A 27,519-nucleotide genomic window follows, 5' to 3' on the forward strand; every position below is an offset into this window, starting at 1 on the left:
CTCTCTCTGTCTGTCTCTCTCTGTCTCTCTGTCTCTCTCTCTGTCTGTCTCTGTGTCTCTCTCTGTCTGTGTCTCTCTCTGTCTGTGTCTCTCTCTCTGTCTCTCTCTCTGTCTGTCTCTCTCTCTGTGTCTCTATCTCTTCCTCACTCTCTCTCTCTGACTCTCTTCCTGCGCTGCCTCCATCCGGCACAATTACCCATGGCTAATTTCACATCTGTGCTGAATAGTAAAATGTCACTGGATATACAAACGCCCCACATGCTTTACTTCTGAAAGAAACATTCTCCCTCCAGTGATCACACGAGATGCTCCACTCGCCTACTGTTTATGTTGTTTACCGCCGAACAGAAAGCAGTGATTATTTTCTGGCTGCCTCTCATATTCTGAGCCCTGTAATTTTCATCACTCAGCGCTGCATTTCATTCAAATGAAGATCCACTTAATGTTTGGAAATCCAAATGAATGATAGCTTAACCTCAATCCTCGAATTAAAAATTGAGTTTTTTTTACTCCATTTTCTTTATGGAGATATTTAAAGGCCGGGACTGGTGGTGCCGCGGTTATTAATAGATAAAGTATTCTTTGCAAAAAATGTCTTTTTAATTCGCAGAAATGGAAAATCCCCAGAGATGAATTAAGATGCAGAAATATTACCAAGGTACACTGTGTTTGTACAAGGCTGGAAATCCCTGAAAATTTTTTGAAATGTGTTTGAATTTTGAATATAGTGTTTGAAACTGTAATTGTCACCCTTCTGTTGAATGCTTTTACAAAACATAATATTGGACTATTATAGCACAATGGAGAGGCGAAGTCCCGCCCATCTACTTCTGAACCATGGGACCTTATTTCGGAAAAATTATGTATTGAAGTCAATGGAGAGAGAAAGATTATCTTTCGATCCCGTTTGAATTGTGCCATGAATTACACATATGATGTTTGTCAATCTTAAAAAATCATTTCCAAAAAAGTCAGTTTGTCGTAAAACTGTTGAAATATAAGACGATGAAAAATACACAACTAGAAAGACTACAAATCCCAGAATCCCGGCTCTCACGGAACCGACTAACTCCCCTTGTGTGGATGCACAGCTCTCAACACGCCCAGACTTGGAGTGATTTTCACCTCTTTTAATACTTTCCGCCTCGTTCTGAAAGAAAGAAGTGAAATGTTCAACGTGACGGCCGTCTTGGTGTGTGGTGCGAGATGGGAGATGTAGTTCATTGAGCGGTTTCACACACAATGTGTCACTTCACAGTTTTACCACACATTTATTTTTTTTTAACTTGCAAAATTATCTTTTAAGATTGACAAACATCATGTGTGTAATTCGTGGCACAATTCAAACGGGATCAAAAGATAATCTTTCTCTCTCCATTGACTTCAATACATACGTTTTCCGAATTAAGGGAGGTCCCCCGGAAAGGGAGGGACTTCGCCTCTCTATGACATCTGAAGTTGAAGACGTAAAAGTCATCAGCATAACGCACAATTTATACGATATAAATATGTATTTTACCACAACCAAAATGTGCTGTAAAAACCCCTAAAAAAATGCTTTCATTTGTCTGTGGAAAAGGTCTAGGAACCCTGAACACACATATTAGCCGTTTGTAACACAAAGCCACGGTTCCACAGAGGTTACGTCAGTAATGTGTTGGTTTAGTCGTGCAAGTGGTTTTTGATAAATCCTGATTTATGTGTCCCTCAGCCTGCGTGGCAGTGGGAAGATCTGGTCCAAGTCCAACTGAAGACTGAGACGTGGAGACAAGGCACTGATGGACACTCACTGATTCACGGACACATGTTGACGGACAAACGGATGATCAAAGACACCTTTTACACTCTGCACAATAAAACCAGGAAGCTTCATGGGAACCTTTCTTCTCTCCTCTTGTCACCACGACGGATTTAGAAACACACACCGGCTGATGGAAGATGACAGGTGTGACATCCACTGTGCTGTTTCTAATAGCCTAATTGGCTAGTGCAAACACACACACACACACACACACACACACACACACACACACACACACACACACACACACACTTGTAACACATGATAAAACGACAGAATGCTGCAGGAGTCCGTTGCCTTTGACCAGAAACAGGATCAGTGTATGTATTGGTTTAAAATGTTCCTTTTTGATTTAGATTCATTCTATGTTGCTCTGTAATTTTTTGTCTTTCTTCTCTCTGTATAAAATCAGAATATAAATTGTTTGGGAAATAAAGCAAAGCCGTGTACTTACCCTGCCCGTCTCATTAATGTCACTGTCGGTTCTTTTATTACATGCACTTCAAAGTGCATCTCTGGAGGGTGCACAGCTAAATGCTAACTCGCAGAAGGGGGGCTACCGTTAGGAGGTCAAGCCATTAATTAGGGCACGTCCCTAAAGAGACTAATGTATTATAGAGCTGAGGCTTCCCCTGTGCGCAACCAGCATGGATACACACACACACACACACACCAAGCGCATTCATATTTGATGTGCATATGTTTTGCCCAGAGCTTTTATTTCAATGTCAAAATTGCTTGTTGAAACTGCCTGAAACCCTCGCTGTTCCTCCTCCTCCGCGCAGAAAGAAACGTCCCTAATCATTACATTCCCCGCCCTTCTCTAAATTCTCTATCCGCTCTTAATCCTGCGTGACATTAATGGTGGCAATTATCTGACCAACAGTGAGAGGGAAATGAAGATCCTGTCTCATTTAACCCTGCATTTTTCTCCACACACACCCCTTCCACCTCTATAAATAGTCTTGTTAATTTGAGTCGGTGTGATTGAGCTTCATTTTTTTTTAGCAGAGCTGTGATTTCTAACAGCTGTTCACCTCGCAGAGTGTTTGTTGGCGAGGAAATGTGTTTGTTATTGGTGTGAGCGATGACTCGGCAGACCTGAGTTCACACCCAACTTCTGCTTTAGTTTTTGGCCCGCCCCGGTTACGGATTACTGCGGCATCTCGCTGCTATGTGTCTAATAACTAGACGCTCGTTAAAACTTCAGAGTGGAACAAAGCCAATCAATTAGTTTGATTGATCAGTGAAAGCCCAGAGGAGATGGAGACTGCAGCACACTGGGTGGAGAATCTGGAATACAAACGAGTGGCACTTGTCCCCCGGCGGCCTCCCTAATTTTATTGACATTCGTGTGAAAAACTGTACACAGAGCAAATTCTTGCTTAGCATCCTGTTAATCTTTCTGAAGCGAGAGGAATCCAAACAGGGGGATAAAGAAGCTTCAGACGCAAGAAGACGTTTTGATTCTTCGCCTCCCTTTTCAGCGCCCTGTCACTGCTGATTGGCACATGTAGGACTCTTTCATTCCCAATCAAATCAATACATGTCGGTGGACTAAACGTTTACTTCAAGGGGAAACAGATTAAAAGACAGCGGCAGCTTTTCAAAAATGCACAGTGTAAGCTTTGTCCTTCCCACAAAGCATTGCATTGAGGAATTCACTCAGCATGCACAGAAATAAGCACAAAAGCTAAAACGCCAGTGTTGTGTCTTTATTGAACTTCCATGGTACAGAAAGACCACATTTTCTACAGGAATGCTACTAAAAATCACAAGACTCGATATCTGGAGGATTGCACGCATGATGCCACCAGCACTAATGTCTGAAGTGGAAAGACGGGAAAGCTGTTTAGAAAAGTTGCCAAACACAAACTGACATTTGGCTTTGAAAGGCTCTAGAAGACGTCACTCACTGATAGATAAAATAGACATTTATAAATAATAGATTTTCTGCTACTCTCACGGGTTTGCTTACTGTATACATGCAGAATCATCGGAGAGACAGAGATGATGTGCCTTGATGTACCACTTTCCTTTGGTGCTCCCAAGACGGTTGATATACGGCGACTTGAAATGTGATATGAGAGGAAATTATGGTGGGGTTTGTTTTTCCAGATTGATATACTTGGCTGTCAGGTGGAGAAAAACCCTCGTCGTGGTAACATCCGTCCTCTGATCACGCGCACACATGAATCTGTCTTTGTTGTGCGCCATCCAAAAAAACCGTTGAGAATCATTGATTTTCAACGCTTTTGCCTCCTCTATCCACTCTGAATATTTTATCTCCTGCACTGAAAGTACTCTACGCTTAAAACAGCCCTAACACAGTGCAGCAGGAACAGAGGGTGCCCACAAAGAGGTGAACGTCAGCCAGATAATGAAGGAAACAAATCATGAGGAAAAAGCCGAAACAAAAACCGACTCCCGCTACACTACAGAGGAAAAAACTAAAAACACACTATTTGCATTTCAGGCGCCCAAAGCGGGGAATAAACAGCAGATTTTGGAGCGTGACATGTTAAACACATTGCCTGTTGGCTACGGCCCTGCCAAACAGCTTTGTGAAATACCCCATTCAGTGTTTGGAGATGCTGAGAATGGCTTCTTTTTTTAACCATTTGCAAACCAGATTCAACTGAATTGAAGTGTCATTTGATGAGTGGGGGCGTGTGGCGCAGTGGGTTGTCCGTAGGTGTTCGGATCAGGGGGTCACAGGTTCAAACCACACTGCAGTCAGCATGTCCCTGGGCAAGACACTTCACCCCAAATGACTCCTGTGGTGATTGTCCACTGTATTGAGTATGTAAGTCACTTTGGATGAAAGAACAGTCTGCTGGATTCAAAGGGACACTGGTCGGCTTTACAAGTGCATGTGGGGTCAGCTGTGGAAGCACAGGTAGGGCATTTCAGGGGCAATGGGATGTCGAGCGTCTGTTAAACTGATTGTTTGTGAATTAGTCATGGCGGGCCGAGGAGAAGAGCTCAAGGCTATGAAGGGGATGGGTAATAGTGACGCAGAGCCACATGAAAGAACATTTAAACCGTACAAAGGATGGAGGCGGGAGCAGCGGGGAGATGAGTTTGGGGTGTTTAGACCTCGGGGAAGTGGAGGAGTTTTGTGAAGGCTGGATATCTGGGACCCCTGGATTCAATTCACAGTTTCAGAGAAAATAAAACGGCGCTGCGGGCACACCCTCCGGTCGGATTGATGCTCCTCCTCGGGCCCCGTAGATATGTTTACCATATGGAGAAACAGTCACCTCAGAGGTTCACAACTGGGATCCTGACACAGCAAGAGACACAGAAGAAGAAGAAGAGTCAGAGGGAAAGAAAAAAGGAAGGAGGTTTGGGGTTGTTGATGGAGAGGAAAGACAGAAGATGAGAGGGGAAGGGGTGGCCTGAAGCTGAAGGAGCAAACGGATAAAGCTGCTTCACAGGGGACTGAGAGGAGGAGGAGGAAGATGGAGGAAAGAGCTGATGGGAAGAAGGAAGTGAGAGGGAGTACAGCTCTATAATTATCCTGATCGAGATTAACTTTAAATACCCTCGAACAGGCACGTGCAGAGGATGTTAGAGGAGCACGGGGCCACATTAATCAAAGGGCATTAGTGTACTTTTATATACATATTTGCCAGGGATAACAACTTTTGTGACTGTTTTAATAATGTATTTATATCAAACAAACAATGAGGTTGGCTCAAACACTTCTACATGACAGTTACTTCATGATACATGCAAATAAATTAGGTATATTTCAGTCTCTGTGCACGTGCCTGTCAGAGGTGAAGAAGTACACAGATATTGTAAAAGTACCAGAGTGTAGGAATACTCTGTTACAAGTAAAAGTAGCGACAGTAAAAGTAGTCATTGTGCAGATTGGTTCATTTCAGAATAATATATATGATGTGTTTTATAATGATTGATCATTAAAGTGTTCTCAAAGCTGGTAAAGGTGCAGCTAGTTTGAATGACTTTGTATACTGCAGGGTCAACCCAGTCTCACGGCATTTCGTGTTATAGTCACGAATTGAATCTATTGATTCGTGTTCACCGACACGATCTCCCCATTTTTTTCGTGTCACACAGAGCGATTTAAAAAGCAATGTAAATAATAACAAATTAGAAGGAAACAAATATTTTAAAAATACAGATATCAGTATTCTCATTTATTTTCCTCGCGGACGGCAAAAAAACTCAGACATTATACAATTTCAAAGGGTTAGGGTAAGAAAATGTTTTTATGAACCACACAGCTTCCGGTCTTCCAAGACCCGACCGGACAAAAAGACGTGGCACGAAACATACCAATAGAAATACATTGCTTTTAAAATCGTTCTGTGTGAAAATCGTGTTGTGAACACGAATCAATAGATCAAATTAATTTCGTGACTAAAACACGAAATGCCGTGAGACTGGGTTGGCAGGGTAGCTTGTGAATTGACTCCAGGTGGAACTAAAGTCTGATTTAAGAGTTGATTATATTTCACATCATTAATCAAAAATCTGTAGAGTAACTAAAGGTATTAAATACATGTAGTGGAGTAAAAGTACACCATGTACCTCTGAATTGTAGTGGAGAAGAAGTATAAGATGCAGCTTGGGGTAATAAATACATTATTATATGCTGCCAAACTGGTTGGTATGTATCAAAGTGTACTACTGTTACTATCAGGGTCCCATGATTTGGTACGGTTAGACCAGAGCACTTTAGTGCAGCGGTCAATCCTAAAATACAGATGTACCTCTGAACTGGTAGAGTAGAAGCAAAGTAGGAAAAAAGTACAAGTATCTCAAAGTTGTACAGCACTAGAGTAAATGTACATTACACCACTGACTTTAAACACTCTCTAATAAAAGCATAATATCGTGGACTTGGCCCCACTATGACTCATCTGAAGTTAAAACACTGATACACTGCAGGCCTGGTCTCTCCTCAGAGACTCCATCATCAGATCCTTATAAGACATAACAATCCAGAGGTGCACAGACACACACACAGACTCATCATTACCTCTCCCTGTTGGTGGAGGAGGAGTGCAGCGTCTGCCGGCTGTCCTCTGGAGCCAGGGAGCGGGGGAGAGCCAGGGAGAGCGGGGGGGCAACGCCACGGGAAAGCGGGGGTGGATGCTGGGAACAGCTGCGGTCGTAACTGGGAGAAAGAGGGATAGTGACACAGAAAGATTAGGAAAGAGAGAGGAGAGAAATCAGGCGGAGAGAGGATGCAGAGGGATGGGATGATGGGACAAGGAGAAGATGGGAATTGAGGAGGGGCAGGAATAGAAACAGATGAAAGGACTCAAGGAAAGTTGGAGATTGATAACAGTAAGAGAAGTTTAGAGAGTAGGAAATGATAGAGAATATAATATAATCCTTTATTGTCATGATACAGGTACAATGAGATGAGTAGAGCTAAGGTGCTTTCAAAAAACAAAACAAGAGACGTACAACATTCAGGAGAAGACAACATATAAACAACAAGCATTCATACTTCAATACGCAGATACAGTTAAAGTGCAGGAATATATCGGTTTAATATAGAGATGGAAGGACTCAAGGAAAGTTGGAGATTGATAACAGTAAGAAGAGGTTAGGAAATTATAGAGAAGGGTGACATGAAGGGAGATGGATACAGGAGATACAGCAGAATGAAAGAGATAAGAGGAAAAAGAAAGAAGCAGAGAGAAGGATGGGAATTAAGGAAAAAAGAGGGATAGGAATAGAAACGGAGATGAAAGGTTGGAGTTGTAAGAAGAAAGACAACAGTAACGGAAGATTAGACGGAAGGAAATTATAGAGAAATGGACACAGCAACAGCAGAATAGGATGGGAGAGGAACAATATGGGAAAGAAAGAAAATGTCACGACCTTAACACAAACTGGAGAACCCAAATGCACGACCCAATGAATGTAGCAACACAACAGAGTAGGTACTCGATTTAACAAAAAGCGCTCACATGGAGGAAAACACAAGCGTAACAAAAAGAGAATTTAAGATTTACTTAAAGGTGGGGTAGGTCATTTTGGAGAAACCAGCTCGAGTGCGCTAGAATTTGAAAATACACAACCGGAAAAAATCTGCCACTTCCCTCCTCCAACACACACGAACGCGCACATGACCAATGAGGGCACGAGATACGTTTGTGCACAGATGGAAGGCTGACAGGCAGGTAGGCCATCCAGTTATTTTAGTGTGTATCTCGAGCCGGTTTCTCAAACTTACCTACCCCACCTATAAGTTTACAAAAATAACAAAATAACAAAACCTGACTAGACTGGAAATTATCCTCTCTTTGTTGAAGCCTGGCACGACCATCTATGGAAACAAATAAGACGAACTGACACAGGACAGGGGGAGACGGGACTATTTAAACATGAGCTGAGTGGGAACCTGGCGGGGCAGACGCTGACGATGGCGGGAAAACACACATGCCTCTTTCACAAGGCTTTTCCCATTCTAGCTCCGTGCTAGAGCTTTTCTGGTTCGGAACCGGTTCTTCGGTTCAGCTCCCGCTCTGTTCACACCGCTCAGAGTCCGACTGGTGCTGCGTCATTGCGTCATCGTTTGCGCCATGACGTAACCGTTTGCGTGCCTGCTTCATAAAGCCAAACCGCGCGGGAAACCCCTCACATCGACAGTGGCGTTTTTATATGTACAAAAGTGGTGGGGCACAAAAAACGTAGATGTCTATATATAAGCTTCTGCAATGAGGTTCATGGCTGGTGAGGCACTGGCACTGACTCTTCAGGTTTACAAATATTATATTTTGACCTAAATCAAAATATAATATTATTTTCAAAAGCTTTTTTAATCTGACGCTTCAATTAATTTTAAACAGACAGTTCAACAAAAGGATACCCAAAAGATGTAATTTTATCATTTAAATATTTAATTGTTCTCTCTTAGTAAGATCCCATTTTCAATAAAATTGCGGTCTTACCTTGACTTGAAGATGAAGTCCATTTGCCTATCCTTCTGAACAAAAATCTCTATTACTTTTTTGTAAAAGTCCTCCTTATCTTCTTGTAGTTTCAAAAGTCTATCATAAATCTAATCGATATATTTATGATTCAAAAATTATAAAAGTATGGTAGACATGTGGATATTATCCGGCTGAACAAAACGTGCATTTATCTAACAGGTTTGTTTCCCACAGATCTTATTTTGAGCTATTTTCTAAAATCCTATGGAGAAATATCATTGCTTTTTTTGTCGAGGGAAGCTATGCGCAGTTTACTTCCGGGTTTTAGGACGCGTCACTGCAGCTCTCTCGTCTCCTCTTCACACACCACACTTTTCGCGGCACACGTACTTACAGCCAATCAGCTCTGAATGATGTGAGATGACGTATGGTGGGGATGGCAGCTCTATGCCCTTATGGTCATTATTTTTTTGCCACACACATTAAATAGGAAAATATTCTGAGCATGCGCAGTGTAGTTTTTACAGTCACCATTGCCTTAAACAGGGAGAGGGAGGGGCAGGATCGGGTTTTGTCCCACACGGCTCTAAACAGCTCAATAGGCACACACTGTAGACACTAATTAGAAGAACACTGACTAAAACAGCAATGTACAGACGAATCAGATGATTAAACATGATCTTAAAATATATTTTATATATATATTTTTTTTAAATTAATACTTTCTGCTGACACTAGGTGGGGCTGCCCCTAATGACCAGTCGCCACTGCACATCGACAACAACAACAACAATGACCGATTGTATTGAAGCGCTACTCGGTTTGGTTTTACTCTGTCGAAACGAAATGGAAGAAATGGGACGACTTTACTACCAACTTTACAGTCGTTACATGCTACATTCAAAAGTTCTTTACAATCATCATCATCAACTTCAACGACGATTCCGTAGGAGAAAGAAGGTAAATATGCGTCCTATTCGATGGCGTTAGAGCTAGCTGTTGTTAGCCTTTGCATGTGCCACACTCAAAATAACCAGCTTTTACCCACCCATTCATTACTATGGTATAACATTAAAACTGATGCCCCTTCCCCTGCCCCCGCCTCCGACGTAAGCGTGACGTATGCGGTGCTTGCTTTCTAGACCGACAACTTGATGGTGCTTGAAACGAACCGGATTCCGGAGCTTAGAGGCGGCTCCGCTGCGGTGTGAACAGGAAAAAACTGTGCTTTTCAAGCTCCAGCTCCGAACCGGCCCTGGAACCGCGTTGGTGAGAAAGTGGTAACAAAGGGAGGAAGTAACAGGGCCTGAAATGAGAGACAAGAGGTAAGTACAAAATAAAACAGGACATGGAAAACGAGACATGACATGAAACACGGGGACTTGAGATGAAATGACATAAATAGACAGACATGACATGAAAAGACAGACAGAACACATAAAACATAACTAACATATTTGACGAGACACAACAGAAAAGAGGCAATGGGAACGTAGATGAAAGGGTTTAAGGAAGTTGGAGATTTGTAACAGTGAGGACAGATTGGACAGTAGGAAATGATAGAGAAGGGTGAAATTAAGGGAAATGGACGCACAGGATACAGCAGAATAAAGAGGGTTGGAGAAAGAGAGAAACAAAGTCAGAGAGCACCAAGAGCAGCCAGCCATTTAGCATCAGCGAACACATTACTCTGCCACTGTGAGAGAGAATTAGTGCACTCATCGGACTCATTAAAACGCCGTCAGAGGGGAGAGGATGGGGGGTGGGGCTCAGTGGGAGGGAGTCAGAAGGGGTGAGGTAATATGGACAGAGGGGGTGACGCATCACGGAGGGTGGCTTGCCGTTACATTACACCGAGTCACATTGCAAAAGTCACAGGTCCAGCCTCTTAAGCATACTTAGACATAAGAACAGAAGCTGTTGTCAAGAGCCATAAAAGCCATCGTGCAGCCTCATCTTCCTCCAGTAACACCTGTCCTCTTCCTCTCTCTCTCACACACACACCCAAACATACACACACACACACACACACACACACACACATTAGCTACACTGACGATCCTAGGGCTGGGAAAAGCACTGAGCACATATGCCGCTCTTCTATAATCATAATGGACGATGGCCAATTTCCACTATAGGCTAACATTTCGGTCCATCTGTACCCCCCTTCCTGTTCACTCTCTCCATCCAACACATGGCGTTATTTACACATTTATGACACTGAAGCACGAGCCATCTAGAGGGATGCTGCCATGTCTCCAGCCTGCCATTCCCCCCTTTTGTTTTTTGTTGGGCCACTTTGGATCCACACAGCAGCGAGGCTTTTTTTTTTTTTTTCGCCCGTGGAGAATCGAAACAACAGCGAAGGCCGGGTCTCAGGAACAGAGAGAAAAGGGGGTTTATGGTGTATCAGCTCACGGCATGCTGGAGGATTATCTGTGGATCAGCAGTCAGACTGGCGGTGCTGAGGGGGAGATAGGAGACTGGCGAGGGAGATAAGAGGAGTGCCAGCTGTGCAAAGATAGGCAGTGTTAGAGCCATGCCACGACGATAACTGGAAGTATAAGCGAGGAACATGAAGGGGGAAGGAGGGCAACACAGGTATTCAGAGAAGGAAATGGAAAAATCCCTGCGAGGGAAAAGGGAGGCCCGAGTGGGAGGAGGGAGGGTTTAGAGAAACAGAGCGAGGGGGAGATAATGTGGGAGAACATTTTAGATTAAGAGGGAGTATGACAACGACACAGATTCAGGCAATGAAATGCTTAACTATGATACAAATAGAAATGTGGGTAAGATGAGCAGATAAGAGATGTACAGTAAGGAGGAGGGGAGAGAGGAGAGAGGAGAGAGGAGAGGGGAGAGAGGAGAGAGGAGTCCCAGTGGTCAAATAAACTATGTGTTATTGGTTTGAGCAGCAAAGCGTGGAAGTGCTTCACATAGATGCCCCCCCCCCCCCATTTACAGTTAATGGTCATGTGTGCAGCGAGCACTTTCCTTCAAGGCATCTAAAGGTAACACATACAGGAGCCTGTGTTAAAAAACGCTCCACAGGTTTAATGGTGTTCTGTTAAAGCACTCACAGATATTTTGTTTAATAAATGTGCAATTATTAATTATAGCATACAGAATAGTATAGTTTAAAAATGCTGTTTCAGTTTATCATATGGACTTATTTATTTGTTTTCTGTCAAATCAGGTGTCCAGGTATTGCATTTAACCCTTAACTGGTTTCTGTATCTTGGGGTAATTTGACAGGCTGGGTACATGTGTGAAATGGGAGTAATAACGGTGAAATATGGAGGTAATACGGGTCTAATAACAGTGCAACAAGGGTATAATAAGGGTGTTATACGGCTGCACACATGGTGTATTAATGTGTAATATGGAAGTAATGAAGCAAATAGTCATTCATTTTCAGACATATTCATATGTGATAGCCTTAATGAAAACCAAAAAGAAAGATCAGGCATTATGTCCAGCTATAATATATTATTATTTATATTTAAATGTGTTGTTATCGTGCTAGTTATCCCGATTCTTTAAATATATACCTGTAATTTGTTGACGTCTTTTTATTGTAACTGTTAGGGAATTCCTTTTTTTCTATCCTGTAATCCCATGACATGTAATCCGTTACTCCCTATGGACACTGACAGTGAAGCCATGTTACTGCTTGAGACTCCAGTTCAGCCCTAATGGTTACAGTGAATGTTTAATCATTGCGAGTCTAATGGCACTAAATGACACATCTGTGCCAACTGCGACTTTCAGGAACACAAGTGTTGTTAATAAAGTCATTAGTAAGCAATTACTCAGATCTTTCTTTAGGGAGGAACACGTAGAGGCATTATGTAATCCTGAACAACAGACGTGATCGTCAAGCACATGCAAACACTCCTAACAAGGTGTCGTCTTCACACACACACACACACACACACACACACGCACACACACACACACACATCTGGGCTCTTCGTTAAACCCTACACATCTGGCAGAAGTCCATTCATCGTGACCCGTCTGTGTGTAGTAAGTCTACCATTTTCTGCACAAAATAGCAATTTCTCTCAGCCCCATTTTTCAAATGATGTTTACGGATTATAACCACGTCAACAAAAGGTCGCTCTAAAAGTGTTTTAATCCTAAAGAAGTACAATCAAGCAGCCATTAACGAGATGGAAAAGCAAATATTGGACTCGAGTGTGAACAAACATGTTAATATTGTCGAGTAGGAATGTTTGTTTTGTGGTTTTGTTGTCTTTTTAATCATGTCATGGAGTCCTGAGGGGAGTCCTGACCCAACAGGTTGGAAAGCTCTCTCCCTGGATAATCTACAGCTGACCTCAAAACATCCTTAACTTTCTCAGAGCAAAATATAATCCGCAAGATCAACAAAATGCCTTCAGACAAAGCACCTAATTTAACCTCAAATCCTCAATTATAGCCCAATTAAGAAATCCAAAATGCAGTTACAGAGAGAGGTGTTGAGGAACACATGGGTCTGCACCTCGCTGTCAACTTTTAACATGAACAACCCTTGAATCAGGAGCACAGCTGCTGCCCTCCTGCTGTGAGACAGGTGTTCAGCTCGTACAGGAGAAGTTGGCTCATCATTCACTCTCTACCAGCAATGCCCACTTGCAGCCACACACACACACACACACACACACACACACACACACACACACACACACACACACACACACACACACACACACACACACACACACACACACACACACACACACACACACACACACACACACACACACACACACACACACACACACACACACACACACACACACACACACACACACACAGTATTTGGTAGGAAAGAGTTAAGTTTCCCTACCAGAGTTTGGCTGTAATGACGACTGCGGTCAGGAGGAGCAGCGAGGAGATGGTCAAGGTGACGTAGAACTGAGGGTCCACTGTAACACACACACACACACACATTTCACACCATGACCATGTATTATTGTATCCAGAAAAAAAGAAGAAAAACAATGGAAACCAAATGTGAAGTGAGAGAATCTGGCCTCTGGCAACTATGACACAATCCAACGTCGTCCTCGTTGTATCTTGCTTTGTGACATCCTCCCAGTGAGTGATGAGAACTTTATTAGGCATTCCCCGCCACAGACACAGCCGGCTGCACACAGCAGCTTTCACCCGGTGACAGCTAATTCCCCGGAGGACTTGTGGTGTGTGTGTGTGTGTGTGTGTGTGTGTGTGTGTGTGTGTGTGTGTGTGTGTGTGTGTGTGTGTGTGTGTGTGTGTGTGTGTGTGTGTGTGTGTGTTCTCATGGACACCTTTATTTAGAAATCCTTCATGTGCATCTTCTCATTCCCACCTTCCTCAGGCTCCGTCTCCTCCGCCTCCGTCCCTCCATCCTCCCCTCCTCCCCCCCCCTGGTCTTTGGACTTCAGGGGGGGGTCCTCTCCGGGCTGGAAGCTCGTGGGCCAGTGCGCCTCGGGGGGGGTGCTCGCCTCCTGCTGTCCCCCCCCGAGGCCCCCATGCAGGGCTTCCGTTTCCTGGCTGGAGAGGAAGTGGTAGGTCTCGTCCTCCAGAGGCTGAGTGGGACCCCAGACCACCGCCCACAGAGGGGTAGGCGTGACGGACAGCTGGACCGACAGGGCGTCCAGCTGCTGCTCCTCCTTGCCCTCGTTGTCGTCACGGTTACAGGTGGAGGGCTGTGTCACCAGAGCAACCAGGAGGAGGGCAGTCAGTCGAGCGACAGGAGAGATGGAGCTGCAAGAGAAAGCATGAGAAGTGGTGGAGTGACAGAAGTTATCTGAGAGAAAATGTTGTCTTCCTGCACGACCTCATCAGCTCACACATTGATTCTGATGCCAGCAATACATCAGCAGGACATTTAATGCATCTGCACCCCATTTATCCCCCCTTCACCTCTATCCATCTTACCATCTCTCCATCGCTTCGCTCTGTTCACTGAGACTCCGCTCCTCCGATCATCTCTCTCTGTAAGAAAGGACAGAGGGGCAAGAGAGAGGGAGAGAGAAAAGGGGAGGGTCCAGCTTCTTCTTTTATGTTTCCAGATTAAAAAGCATGTAAACAGACACCAGCAGGAGTAATGGCAGAAAGCTGTCATCTTGAAAAAGAAAAAAAACGGACTCCCCTGGGCTTTTAAATGTAACGCTCAATTATGCGCCACATGTTTCTACAGAAGCCACATCTGCAGTCAAAAACACCCAGAAGTACACTCTCACACACATTTACAGTGCACACACCTGCGCCCGGTACATTTATCATCATTAGAAGCGTCATGCACAGAGCCAAGGCACTTTGAGCAGAGAGGCAACTTCTCCATCCAAAGCTGCTGCCTAAATGCCACAGAAATGTCACTTTAGACACAAACGAGCACACAGGGAGACGGACGGAAACACAGACACACTCCGACACATATCAGGTATCATGCCTACCTCTGGCAGTGGAGAGAGGGAATGAGAGCGGGAGACAGAGAGAAACGGGGAGATACAGAGAGCAACTGAGAAAAAAAAAAAGCATCGGTTGCCTTAGCGACTGAGACATGTAGAGTCTGCCAGAGTAAGAGAGGGGAGAGAGAGCGATGGAGGGAGGGAGGGGAGACACTGTAGGAAAGAGATTTAAATGCTAATTATGTGTTTAAAAAAAAAACTGGTTCAATTAAATGGACACGGAGAAAATAAATGGATTTGACGAGCCAAACAGAAATGATAGAGGACGACGTTGTTACGCTAATTACAAAAGAAAACTCTTCAATTATATTTAAAGGGAACCTATTATGCAGATGTTCATATCTGTGTTTTACATGTCTCCATGCTTTAATGTTTAAAAAGCTCTTTATTTCTCTCATACTTCCTGTGCTACATCACCTCTTTTCACCCTCCGTCTGAAACCAGAGCCCAGTCTGCTCCGATTGGTTAGCTGGCTGGCTCTGTTGGGATTACTCAACCGCTTAGAGATGTCCCGCCCCTTATCATGTACAATGTGTTGGAGCACTAGCCAATAGGAACGTGAGTGTTACATAGTGATGTCACTGGGTTACGGAAGTAAACCAAGGAGTCAAAAGGAGGCGTTTCAGGCAGAGAGGGAAATGTAGGTGAGAGAAACTTCCTCTGGAGGGAACTTTGGGATTTTAGTCTTTGCAGACCATTTACATGCACACAAACCGATATAACACACCACAGGAAAAGGCAAACCCAAAACAGCATAATGAGACCCTTTCAGAAACATGCGAGTACACCCGGAGAGACAGAGACAGAAAAAACACAGCAAAGAGGAATAAAGATGGAATAAAAAGTAATTTACATTAATTTACACATTCAGAGCAGGTGAGGAACTGGTGTTTGAACAGGCGGGGTCACATTGAAATAAAAAAAGAGACAACACAAGCTGCACTTTTGGAGGTGAGAGTCACAGGGTGACAGCTTTATTGTATGTGAAAATAATATTTACATAGAAAACAATCTTCCTATCACTCACACACACACACACTCTCACTGCACATACGCTGCCTCCTCCGACACTGTGTCACACTTCACTCCCCCCCTCCTTCTACCTTCCTCCCCCTTCCTCTCATTTCCTCTCCATAGCTTCAGGCCGCGGTGTCCTCGGCATGAGGCACCAGTGCTCACTGGAGAACGCACCGCAGCCACGAGCCGGACCCTCCTTCCTCCTCACCGCCACGCCGCCGCTCCTCTCCTTCATTGTCATCATCGTCCTCGAAATCTAAATTTGACAAGGAGGTCATGAGGATTCGTCACAACATGCATCATTTAAAATGACCGTGATTGTGAAGTCTTGATTTCATGGTTACTCTCTAGAAGTGCCAGTGAATGAATGGAGACATGGAAATGTGTGTGATTGCAGGGTGTGTGTGTGTGTGCGTTTGTGTGTGTGTGTGTACCATCCGTGTCCTCATCATCTTCTGAGTCTCCCTCTGACTCCAGCACACAGGTCTCCAGCCGACTGTCTCTCTTCGCTGTGACATCACCCCTACAAGAATTAAAACCCACACATTCATTAAACAGTTCATATCGATAGAGTCCACATCAGTTATATTAATTTGCATCTCATGAATCCCAGTATAGCTTCGGAATGAGCTGCACAGGTGACCTTGGGAGAATTATGCAAATAGGAAATATAATTAAGGAGTTTGGACTAAAATACTTTTAGTGTTGTTGACGTGTGCCGTGCTCACCTCTGCTTCCCAGCGCTGGGGAGCTGCTCCCACACGAGGAGGTCGCGACCTCCAGTGACCCAGCGGTGGTCTCCGCTCCCTGTGGTCCACGCCGCAAAGCAAAGGATTCTGGGAGCATCGGGCCAGGTCAGAGAGGCCAGGTAGCGACACTGAGGCAGCGAGAACACTACAGGAAGAGGGAGGAAGCAGGTCAACTGGGGAAATGCTCATTCTCAGGTTCAAATGAGTACTTAGTGTCTCCACTGGGACATGTCTCCACGCTCTAATGCTCAAAAAGCTCTTTATTCTTCTCATACTGCCTGTGCTGCAGCACCTCTTTTCACCCTCTGTCTGAAACCAGAGCCCAGTCTGCTCTGATTGGTTAGCTGGCCGGCTCTGTTGTGATTGGTCAACCGCTTAGATGTCCCTCCCCTTAGCCTATCACGTACAATGTGAACCAATAGAAGCACGAGTGTTGCATAGTTAGTGATGTCACTAAGTTACAGAAGTTAACAAGGGAGTCCAATGGAGGCGTTTCAGGCAGGGGGGGGGGGGGGGGGGGGGGGGGGGGGGGCAGTGTGTGGGAGAGAAGCTCCCTCTGCTGGAGGAACTTGATTTGAACCTTTGTAGACCATGGTTGCACTGGAACTCACGATTTAGCGAGCTCTCTCCGTTGGCCAGGTCATAGCAGGAGCCAATTAGGAGGCCTCCTGTCTGGTGCACACAATCTGTTACCCCGGTGACGCTGCTGTGATTGGTCAGCCTGGACATGGTTCCTGTGATAATTGGACAGATGTTAAGGTGGACGTATTATGCAAATCTCCCTTCATCTGCCTGCCTTCTTTATTTCACTCATCCTGACACACACACACACACACTTTCTCGCAATATATATATATAACTACAAAACACAGTAGTTTATTACATGTATATAGACTCCTGCATTTACTTGGACAGCTTATTGTATTTTATTTGCACATTGGTCTTGCCACATAATCTTACACACACACACACACACACACACGCTCACCTGTCCTCCAGTGCAGGATCTTGAGCCAGGCTCGGCCGTAGGACAGGAAGACTCTGTCTCCTCGGGGGCTGAGGGTGAGACGCCCCCCGCCCCCGCAGCCCGTCACCTCCCCCCCCCCAGTGGTGCAGCAGCCGCAGAGGGTCTCGGTCCGAACACCGGTTCTCCCACACCGACACCCCCCCGTCAGCCGAGCCACCGAACACCAGCGGACCCTGAGCCTACGGAGGGCACACAAGGGATACACGGTTGTCATGGTGATCTACCCAGTGTGTGTGTAATAGAGTTAGATACACATACACAGACAGAGAGAGAGAGAGATTGTGTGTGTGTGTGTGTGTGTGTGTGTGTGTAATAGAGTTAGATACACATACACAGACAGAGAGAGAGAGATTGTGTGTGTGTGTGTGTGTGTGTGTGTGTGTGTGTGTGTGTGTGTGTGTGTGTGTGTGTGTGTGTGTAATAGAGTTAGATACATAGAACAACAGAGAGAGTGTTTGTGTAAATGGTAGTGTGTGGACAGTTTTTTGTTTTTTTTAAAATATACGTTTCCGAGCCCCCGTCGGTATTTAAATGGATTGTGCGCTTTGCATGATAAACAACAGCGAGGATGACAATGATGCTCCATGCTTCAGGCATATTTTCATGATTGCAAATTGGAAATGCAGCCCTGGATTTTCAATATTTATAACAAAAAAATAAGCATTTTTTCCTTAAAATATGTACCGTGTGATTTCTAAAATTGGCCGAGCTCCACGGCTTCCATCTAAAAAGATATCTTTGATTTTTCATTTTGAAAGCAACAAACAAGGAGCGCTTCTGTGAGGAAAAGAGAGTAGAGACATAACCGTTTGATTTCCTAAGGAGGGGCTATTTACACAAATTATTAATCAAGACTTCTAAAAAAATGCTTTAGACAGCTTCTTCACAGAGAAGAAACATTAGGGAGGGCTTTTTTTATCGTCAGCTTTTAAAAATAGGCTGAACAGCTTGAGCATCGTCAGTGTGTTGACAGTGCAGAGGTGAGCGACCCGCCCACCTGGATGGAGGTGACTGCTTCCTGGTGAGCGTTGATGGACTGGCAGTTTTGGAAAGTGTGCCAGCTCCAGGCCTGAACTTTCCCCGCGTCTGAGGGGTGACAGAGTGTGAGGTTAACGCGCACTGACAGGCGTCTGGCAGTCATTACTGTCGGTCACGCTCCATACACCTGAGCTGCCTAATCTGTGTGCCTCCATCTCCCTGATTCAGGCCGATAAAAGCTGCGCTACACTCGCTAACTAGATGATATCTACGTACACATTAGCAGGGGTGTTCAGATCCCTTTACTCGAGTAAGAGTACCATGACATGAATACTAAAATACTACGTTATAATAAATGATAGACTAGCATTCAAAATCTCAATGGGCGGTGGTGGCGAAGTCGATAGGGACTTGGCTTGGCAACTGGAAGGTCACCAGCTCAAGTCCCGGAAAGACCAAGTGCTACCGAGGTGTCCCTGAGCAAGGCACCGTTCCCCACACTGCCCCCCGGGTGCCATTCAAAATGGCAGCACACTGCTCCTAACACTAGGATGGGTCAAATGCAGAGAATCAATTTCCCCACGAGGGATTAATAAAAGTCCATCTTATCTTAATTAAGCACAGTACAGTTTCACAGTAAAAGTACTTATTCTGCAGTAACATGGACTCCATATGTGAAATAGTATTGTTTGACATATTGTTGCTTCATGTACACAGTTATGATATAAAAAGGATTGATGTTGAGGACTTTAGTGGATTGGGCATTACATTGAAATACTCAAGCAAAGCACATTTTACTTTAGTACAATACTTGAGCGAATGTTCTTTGTACCTTTCCACCATTGCATGTCAGTAAACGTGTCTCCTCTAAAGCACATACATGTACAGAAGTAGATATCAAATATGACATGATGCTACAGTGTAGCTCTTATTATTTCTGCCCAGTGTGTCCCTGTCTCTTAGTTTCCAAACAGAAACACACCTGATCCAGTGACGATGTAGCCGTCTCCTTCTGGCACAAAGCACAGTGCGGTCACGGCGTTGAAGGTGTAGAGAGACTTCACACACTGCCCTGGAGGTGAAGGGAAAATATTATTTTAATTGACTAGACACAGCCCAGCGGTCACACAGGAGCCATGCATTGATTAAGATGCACACACACATACACACACATACCATGTATACATCACTTCAGGGGACATTACATTGACTTACATGCATTTCCTGGAGACTTATCCTAACCATAACCATAACCAACACATGCCTAACCCTAACCCTTACCAAGTCTTCACCCTAAAATTATTGATTCCCCTCATGGGGACCTCCATTTTGTCCCCATAAGGGAGGCGAGTCCCCACACGTGACTATGTAAACAGATTTAGGTCCCCACAAGTATAGTAATGCTAGGACATACACACACACACACACACACACACACATACACACACACACACACACACAGGCATGTTTCCCAGACAGAAGCCCTGAAGCTCTTTCCACCTCAATATATATGGTGTGTGTATATGTCTGTGTGTGTGTTTAAACGTACCGACACTCAGGGCCCAGATCTTCACGTTGCAGTCTGCAGAGCCACTCAAAATAAACCTCTCTTTGTCGGAGAGAGACAGAGCCCGGGCTGGAGAGAGGGCAAACACACAGGAGGAGGAAGAGGAGAGGAGAGGAGAGGAGGAGAGAGGAGAGAGGAAGGATTGGGGATCAGGGAAAGAGAGACAAGGAGATTAAGTTGAGAGGAAGCTGTAAATAAGTGATGATATCAAACAAAGGGGGATATTCAATTCAATTCATAGGCTTTATTGTCATATGCACAGTGGCTACAGTGTAGATATGGCAATGAAATTCTTAAGTCCCAGGCTCCTCCAACAATACAACATAATATATATATATATATATAATACATAAAACAATAAAAATTGTGCAGGAAGAAACAGAGTACAATACAAGTGTGCGAGGTTATGTTGCAAGAGCAATGTGCAAATAAAATACAAAATACAATAAGCTAAATAATGCAGAGAATGTTGTAAGTGACCAAGTAAACGCAGGAGTGTATACACGTAATAAAATACTGTGTATTGTAGTTATTTATATATATATATATATATTGCAAGAACGAGGCGTAAAGAGAATGGGTGCGAGTTAAACAAACACAGTGTCACTTTCAGTTTGACAGAGCTGCATCTTCTACGTGCTGCACTTCACGCCTTGCTACTTTAAGGTATAAGGGTGTGTGTGAGTGTGTGTGTGTGTGTGTGTGTGTGTGTGGGCGTGGGCGTTGGAGTTCAAGTGATGGAGGGATGCCTGCTTCATACAGACTCTCTAAAGTGTCTGCTGAGGTTATCTCTCTGGGGTTGATCTGATGAACTGCTCCTATAATTACCAGACTGCAGGACACATGCATTACTCAGGATATGGATGTGTGTGTGTGTGTGTGTGTGTGTGTGTGTGTGTGTGTGTGTGTGTTCTCACCCAGCCTCTTGCAGTACTCGGGGGGAGGTGCAGACAGACAGGTGACCCCCCCGGTGTGACCCCCCAGGTTCTTGTGCTCCTCTGCAGCAGTGGGAACGTGCCACACCTTCACCGTCGTGTCTCGGCTGAGAGGAGGAGACGATGGAAGGAGGTGAAAAAAACCCAGGAAGTAGTCAGATCCTTTACTTGTCAAAACACTCATTTTCACACACATATAATGAATAACTTAGGTATAAGTAGAGAAGTGTTATCAGTCAAATGCACTTAAAGTATCAAAAGTGATCATTGTTCTAAAACAAAGTGCCTCCTTATGTGAGATATTGTGGACATTATTACGCTGCTGATATCGTTGCCTCAAGTAGCATTTGACTGTTGTATACAAACTCATTTCTGTTACGGCCCGTCCACACTACAGCTTCGACAGCTTCAAAAACGGTTTCCAACGCGTCTGCCCATTCACTTTGAATGGGGTGACGTCACTTTTCGCCGAACTGCATTGTGGGAAGCAGAGCGGAGCTTTCCTGGCGTTTCAGGCTGCAAAAGTTGAGCAATGTTCAACTTTTGAAGCTTCTGAAGCTTTCGGTGGAAGCGTCAGCCAATCAAATCATATGCCAGTACAAGCTCTAGCCAATCAAACCGCTGCTTGTGTGTCAGGGGCGGGAGATTCATGTGATTGGTTGTTGGTCGAGCTTCAGACACGCCCAGCTCCAAGCTTTTTTTGAAGCTGTAGTGTGGACGGGCCGTAACACAAATGATTGATGTTTAAGACTTTCTTTATTAACTTTTTGTAATGTATACGATCATTTTGCCTTTATGTTCCTCTACATCTTACACCTTGTTTTCATCTTTGGAGATGCATTTTCGTAAAAGTGAATTGTTCTCTTTGTTTATTGTTCATGTTTTTGAATGCCAAACATTAATCTGAAGAGTAGGTAAAACTGTCAAGTTGTAGTAGTAGGTTAAAATACAATATTTTTAAATGTAGTGGAGTGGAAGTATACAGTAGTATTACATTTACATATTCAAGTCAAGTGCATGTACAAAAAATACATTCTCCATAAGGTAAATGTACCTAGTTACTTTCCACCTCCGTTGAACACGTGCAAAGTTAAAAGTCTGCTTGACATTAATAGCGATAGATTTGCATTGAGCCGTCACAGCGGGAAGGGGGGAAGAAAAACAAATATGGAGTGGGAGCGTATTAAGTGATAAATTAGGGTAAATGTTCACTTTGCATATCCATTATGCTAATCAAGGCTTCTCTCCCCGCGTTACCTTCCAGAAACCACCAGGTTGTCAACAGCAACCACGCAGGTGACGATGTCGTTGTGACCCTCCAACAGCCTCAAGCGAAACTTTGACTTCTCCCAAGACGATTTCAGGCATGCAAATTCTGCCTCTGCCAAAGGGAAATGATTCGTCCAATTAGCAGTGTTGACAAACCAACACCCCTGCACACTTCTTCAACATGGATTAGTGTGTCACTGCGATGCAAGGGGATAATTCAGCTCTGAGGGGGCAAAACACGAGGGTCCCGTCTTCAGGGAGACAAACTCAGCCTGTTGGTTTTAATCTGGCAGCAACATGAGCTTGTTAGTGCTCCTCCAGGCACACATGTATAATCTGATTCTGGGTGTTAATGGTGGATTAGGGCCCTGCGTTGTGATTCTAACTGCCTGTAAAGGGTACAAATCATTTTCTTAAAGGTCACCATCATGCTGCCATTATCTGTTTGGTGTTTCAGCCAATCAGAGACAGGTTCTGTATATATCTGAGACCTATAATATATCGATGAAAAACAGTATAATAGTTTTAATGGATCCCACCTTCCTGCCGCTGCTCCGTGTCAGATCCGGATCTTTCTGCTGGGACTTCCCGGCAGTGATCTGACATCTTGGCCGGTGCGGTTCTTTCCTGCTGTCTGTCTCTCTCCGCCCCCCCGCCTGCCTCCCTCAGCCTGGCAGCCGGCGCTGGCGTTTCCTGAGTTTTGGACTTCTTCTCTGCTTTAAGGATCTTGGGCGCTGGGGGCGTTTGTGATGGAAGGGCCTCGGGGGCATCCTCCCTGTGCCAGAGCCGGAAAAAGAGCGAGAGCAGAATGAATAATCGGGACTCAAACGGCACTCCTTTGTGACAGCGAGGGATCATACCTGTAGAGCATCTCCCACATAAACAGCGCTTTTTTAATGAGCTCTTACTCCTAGAAATGATACGTTTCGTTCAATTTGAGGGGTAACATCCACATATCATCTGCAAATATCCCTGAGGGGCTTTAATAGGGAGGCTGACACCCTGAATGATGTTTACATGAAACGTAATGAACAGTGCAGAGTTCACATTTTATGAAAGCGTGACAGTATTTGACCTCCAGTGCGTTTGGATAGGCATGCATACAAAGATCAAAGGCTTCAAAGTGAATGTTGTTGCTTTTGAAGAATTACGCATCCCTCCATCTGCACCCCCTCTTGCTGATACCTCTCCCTCACTTCCTTACACATGTCTTTTCATCTTCTCCTGTTTTCCGTCTGCCACAATCCCCAGAGTTTGCTGCGGGCCAGAAAGCTGCTGCTGAAGCTCAGCCAATCTGGAACGCAGCTCCGCCTTCCTGGAGATCTGAGAGGGAAGGAGGCACGAGATTGGTTGTAGACCAAGCCATTAAATCCACAAGTTGCTCATGTACACAACCAACACACTCAGCCTGTCTCCATTTATTAGTCTGCGACTGGCAACATGTCTGACTGCGAGTTATAAAAGATGCATGACGAGTGAATCAGGTATCGACTTGAGATGAAGTGTTTGTTCCCGCAGTGTAAAGGAGCAGCACACATCAGTTTTAAGCTTACATGGGAACTATTTTGTAGTTTTCTGCTTCTTATTTTCACATGAAATGTTGATAAAGTCTTAAAGGGGCCCTAATATGCTCATTTTCAGCTTCATATTAGTATTTTGTGTCTCTACTGCGACATGTCTCCATGCTTTAATGTTTCTCATACTGCAGCACCTCTTTTCACCCTCTGTCTGAAACCAGAGCCCAGTCTGCTCTGATTGGTTAGCTGGTCGGCTCTGTTGTCGTGATTGGTCAACCGCTTAGAGATGTCCCGCCCCTTAGCGTATCATGTTTAATTTTTTTAGGAGCGTGAGTGTTACATATTGATAGCATTATGTCCGGGAAGTAAACAAAGGAGTCCAATGGAGACTAAATGTAGTAATATTGAGAAGCATAAAACAGTAACATATCCAAGTTAATTACAAATACTGCAACATTGAACTTAAGGACAGTACTTGTAAGTAAATATACTAATTTAGACTCCACTACTTTGAAATGTGGTAAGTGTAAATCCATAATCTTTGTGTGTGAAATATGTATCTGTGTTACTCATATGAGGAATAAACAATTGTAAATAAGGTGTCATATTAATGAATAGAAATAGTTAAGTTAAGTCACTTCTGTTTTATCATTTGCTGGTTTGTTGTGGGACATTTCATTGCACACAGTAAGTTAAGACATAGGACATTCAACGTATTCCCAGGTATGAATCATGGCTGTAGTGGCGACACCACTGAGTGCATTTATTCTGCTGTTTCCAATTAGGGGATGTAAGGACGGAGCAGTAGAGGACTGTTGTAGGGCATCACAATAACTTACAGATCTCTCTGCCCTTTAACACATTGAGGCTCTCCTGAACTATCGGGTAATTCACTTTTTCTGATGCTCATCCTGAGAGCTTTCCTGGGGCGAAACATGTCAAATTATTCATACCACCATTATCATTCATTCATCTTAATCACATGTTCCTCTTTATATCTATTCCAATACGTTATTCCTAGTTAAAGATGCAGCCTCGGGTAACTTCATGGCATCATAAATCAACATGAAAGCATCTTTATGTGAACATGTATTTTATTCTTCATACTGTGGACCTTAGTATATAACCTAGAATATAACTTTTCACATTTCTCCTTTTTTCTTACATTTAAAAAAATGTGTAATGGTATTTCTTTGATTCTCTCAGAGGTGGGAGAAGTACTCAGATCTTGCACTTAAAGGTCTCATGTCATGCTTGTCTGGTTATTCCCCGTCCCCTTGTGTTACGAAGGTTTTTCTGCATGTAAACGGTCTGCAGAGTCAAAACCCTCAAAGTACACCCTGTAGCGAGTAAAACTCTAACACAGAGAAGACCTGTCTGTGCTGCCCCAGAACGCCTCGTTGGACATTTCTCTTTCTCCATTTGTTTCTTCCAGGAACCGCATGACGTCATGCGGTTCCTGGAACCAAAATGGACCAATCCGCGGAGCTCCTCACACACCAGGCAGGACCCCTTGGCATCACTATCAAACGCAGTGGGGGAGCTTTAGCGTACATTTTCAACTAACAGGGAGTCCCCATTGACTTGCATAGAGCTCCCTGGTTAGTAATAGACGAGTTGGGATGGTGGAGAAATGCTCTCCGCAGACCCATTCTCACAGCGCTATAAACCTTTTTCTTACTCAATATCAAGCCACACTTATTGTTTTTACTTCGGCTGTGAGTGTTTGTGGGTGCTCAGGATGAGTTTCGCGCTGTATCACCGACCCAGAAACCACACCAGTAAGCCAGCTCACTGAGCAGCGAGCCTCGCAACGTCCCGACCAATCAGAGCACACTGGGCTCACAGGGGGGAGGGGGGGGGGGGGGGGCAGGAGCTCCAACAAGCCGTTTAGGACAGAGAGTGAATACACATACTTTACAGAGATGCTGTGAGAAACCAATGTGAGTTTGGAAAATTGCACAATTTAAATGTATTCTAGTAGACCTCAACAATGGAAATATGATCAGTAGAAATGGCCATGATGTGGTATGAACACAGTGTATGAATACTCTGTTTCAGTAAAAGTCCTGCATTCAAAATGTTACTCAGGTAAAAGTACAAAGGTATTATTATCTAAACATACTTAAAGTACTAAAAGTAAATGTACTCTTTGTACCTGGGCAAGACACTTCACCCCAATTGCCCACAGTATTGTCAGTAAGTCGCTTTGGATAAAAGCGTCTAACAAGTAACATGTAATGTAATGTTGTACAGATTGGCCCATTTCACAGTCATATATATATATTATGTTTTGATTATTATTATTATTATTGATGTGTTTATCAAAGCTGGTAAAGGTGCAGCTAAGTCTGATTTAAGAGTTGATCATTTTGTTTATCATCTTCATAGTAACTAAAAGCTATTACATGAACGTAGCGGAAAATAATTACAATATTTACCTCTGTAGTGGAGTAGAAGTGCAATGTACATACAATGGAAATACTCAAGTAAAGTACAAGTTCCTCAACATTTTACTGAGATTGAAAATGTACTTTGTTACTTTACACCACAAGATCCTACATGTATTTGTGCCACATCTAAAGTACTGTAATATTTCATGGTGTATGGATATGCAGCTTGACTCTACTGACTTGTCTTGTCATCCTGTTTCAGCTGCTGAACATGGATATGTGTTGCAATGCCTTTTATGTTTGACTGAATCTGTGTCTGTGCTGTAGTAAAGTCTGCACTTATAACCCTGCTGTTACACCTGAGGGAAATAAATTCAGGATTGCTCAAAGATCACACACACAGTTAACACTGGGACGAAAATGCAGTTGAAGTGTTTCTGTACCTTGAATCTCTCCTCTGGGGAAAGACTGATTTTTATTTCCAGACTCCCAATCTGTCTCAGTTTCTTCTGCAGCTTCCTCACCTCCCCCATCTGGAGCTCGTCTAAAGCTTCAAAGCTATTAAAACCTCTTCTCTGACTTTCTGTTTGTCACAAAAGTGTCAAAGCATTGCCTTTTAAAGGAAAAGTCTGCAGAGGTTTAAATACATCTCAATGTATCAGACGGCTCGGTGTGAGTTGGGGAGACGTGTCGCCGGATGTTGACGATCACTAGGAGTGTATAACTGTCCTTACAGCGACACCACGTGGACAGCTAGAGAAATGCAATGAAAACAGTTACAAATAAATATAAGTAAATAGTAGATTTACCATTCAAGGGTACTGGTTAGAGCAGAAGTGGTTGTATTTAGTGTTATGAGTTATATGAAGTTGCAAAACAAAA

The 27,519-nt window shown here is 43.9% G+C and overlaps 3 protein-coding genes across 3 annotated transcripts in view; 1 reads left to right on the plus strand and 2 right to left on the minus strand.

The window, feature by feature from the left end:
* cops7a (COP9 constitutive photomorphogenic homolog subunit 7A) overlaps positions 1-2,255 on the plus strand; it is a gene marked incomplete in the record, with an annotated part of 19,978 nt that extends 17,723 nt beyond the window's left edge. Inside the window, 1 exon segment of the mRNA XM_034221554.1 lies at positions 1,712-2,255. Coding sequence (XP_034077445.1) covers positions 1,712-1,751 — 40 coding nt within the window.
* A 1,248-nt stretch (positions 2,256-3,503) lies between these two features.
* Positions 3,504-15,222, minus strand: pianp (PILR alpha associated neural protein). The gene is made up of 6 exons (XM_034221595.1): positions 15,171-15,222; positions 14,653-14,709; positions 14,081-14,478; positions 13,580-13,658; positions 6,816-6,953; positions 3,504-5,087 (listed from the first exon to the last, which is right to left on the minus strand). Exons 2-6 carry the CDS (start codon positions 14,661-14,663, stop codon positions 5,066-5,068), a joined length of 648 nt encoding a protein of 215 aa, XP_034077486.1. The 5' UTR covers positions 14,664-14,709; positions 15,171-15,222; the 3' UTR covers positions 3,504-5,065.
* Positions 15,223-16,125: 903 nt separating this feature from the next.
* Positions 16,126-27,346, minus strand: si:ch211-154o6.3 (uncharacterized protein LOC563854 homolog). The gene is given in 14 exon segments (XM_034221563.1): positions 16,126-16,458; positions 16,637-16,725; positions 16,931-17,096; positions 17,563-17,685; positions 17,940-18,054; positions 18,056-18,157; positions 18,976-19,064; positions 19,939-20,028; positions 20,506-20,592; positions 21,441-21,565; positions 22,716-22,839; positions 23,267-23,502; positions 23,932-24,050; positions 27,081-27,346. Coding segments are annotated over 14 exon segments (1,653 nt in total). The 5' UTR covers positions 27,171-27,346; the 3' UTR covers positions 16,126-16,360.
* Between the last annotated feature and the right edge of the window lie 173 nt (positions 27,347-27,519).

The sequence above is a fragment of the Gymnodraco acuticeps genome, unplaced genomic scaffold, assembly GCF_902827175.1.
Source record: "Gymnodraco acuticeps unplaced genomic scaffold, fGymAcu1.1, whole genome shotgun sequence".
Taxonomy (NCBI): Eukaryota; Metazoa; Chordata; class Actinopteri; order Perciformes; family Bathydraconidae; genus Gymnodraco; species Gymnodraco acuticeps.

Coding starts and splice junctions, on each gene's coding strand:
- pianp (XM_034221595.1), bottom strand. Junction 13,659..14,080: donor GGAGACGGAGCCTGAGGAAG/GTGGGAATGAGA, acceptor TGTGTGTTACAG/TGGACCCTCAGTTCTACGTC. Junction 5,088..6,815: donor TCCTCCACCAACAGGGAGAG/GTAATGATGAGT, acceptor TTGCTGTGTCAG/GATCCCAGTTGTGAACCTCT.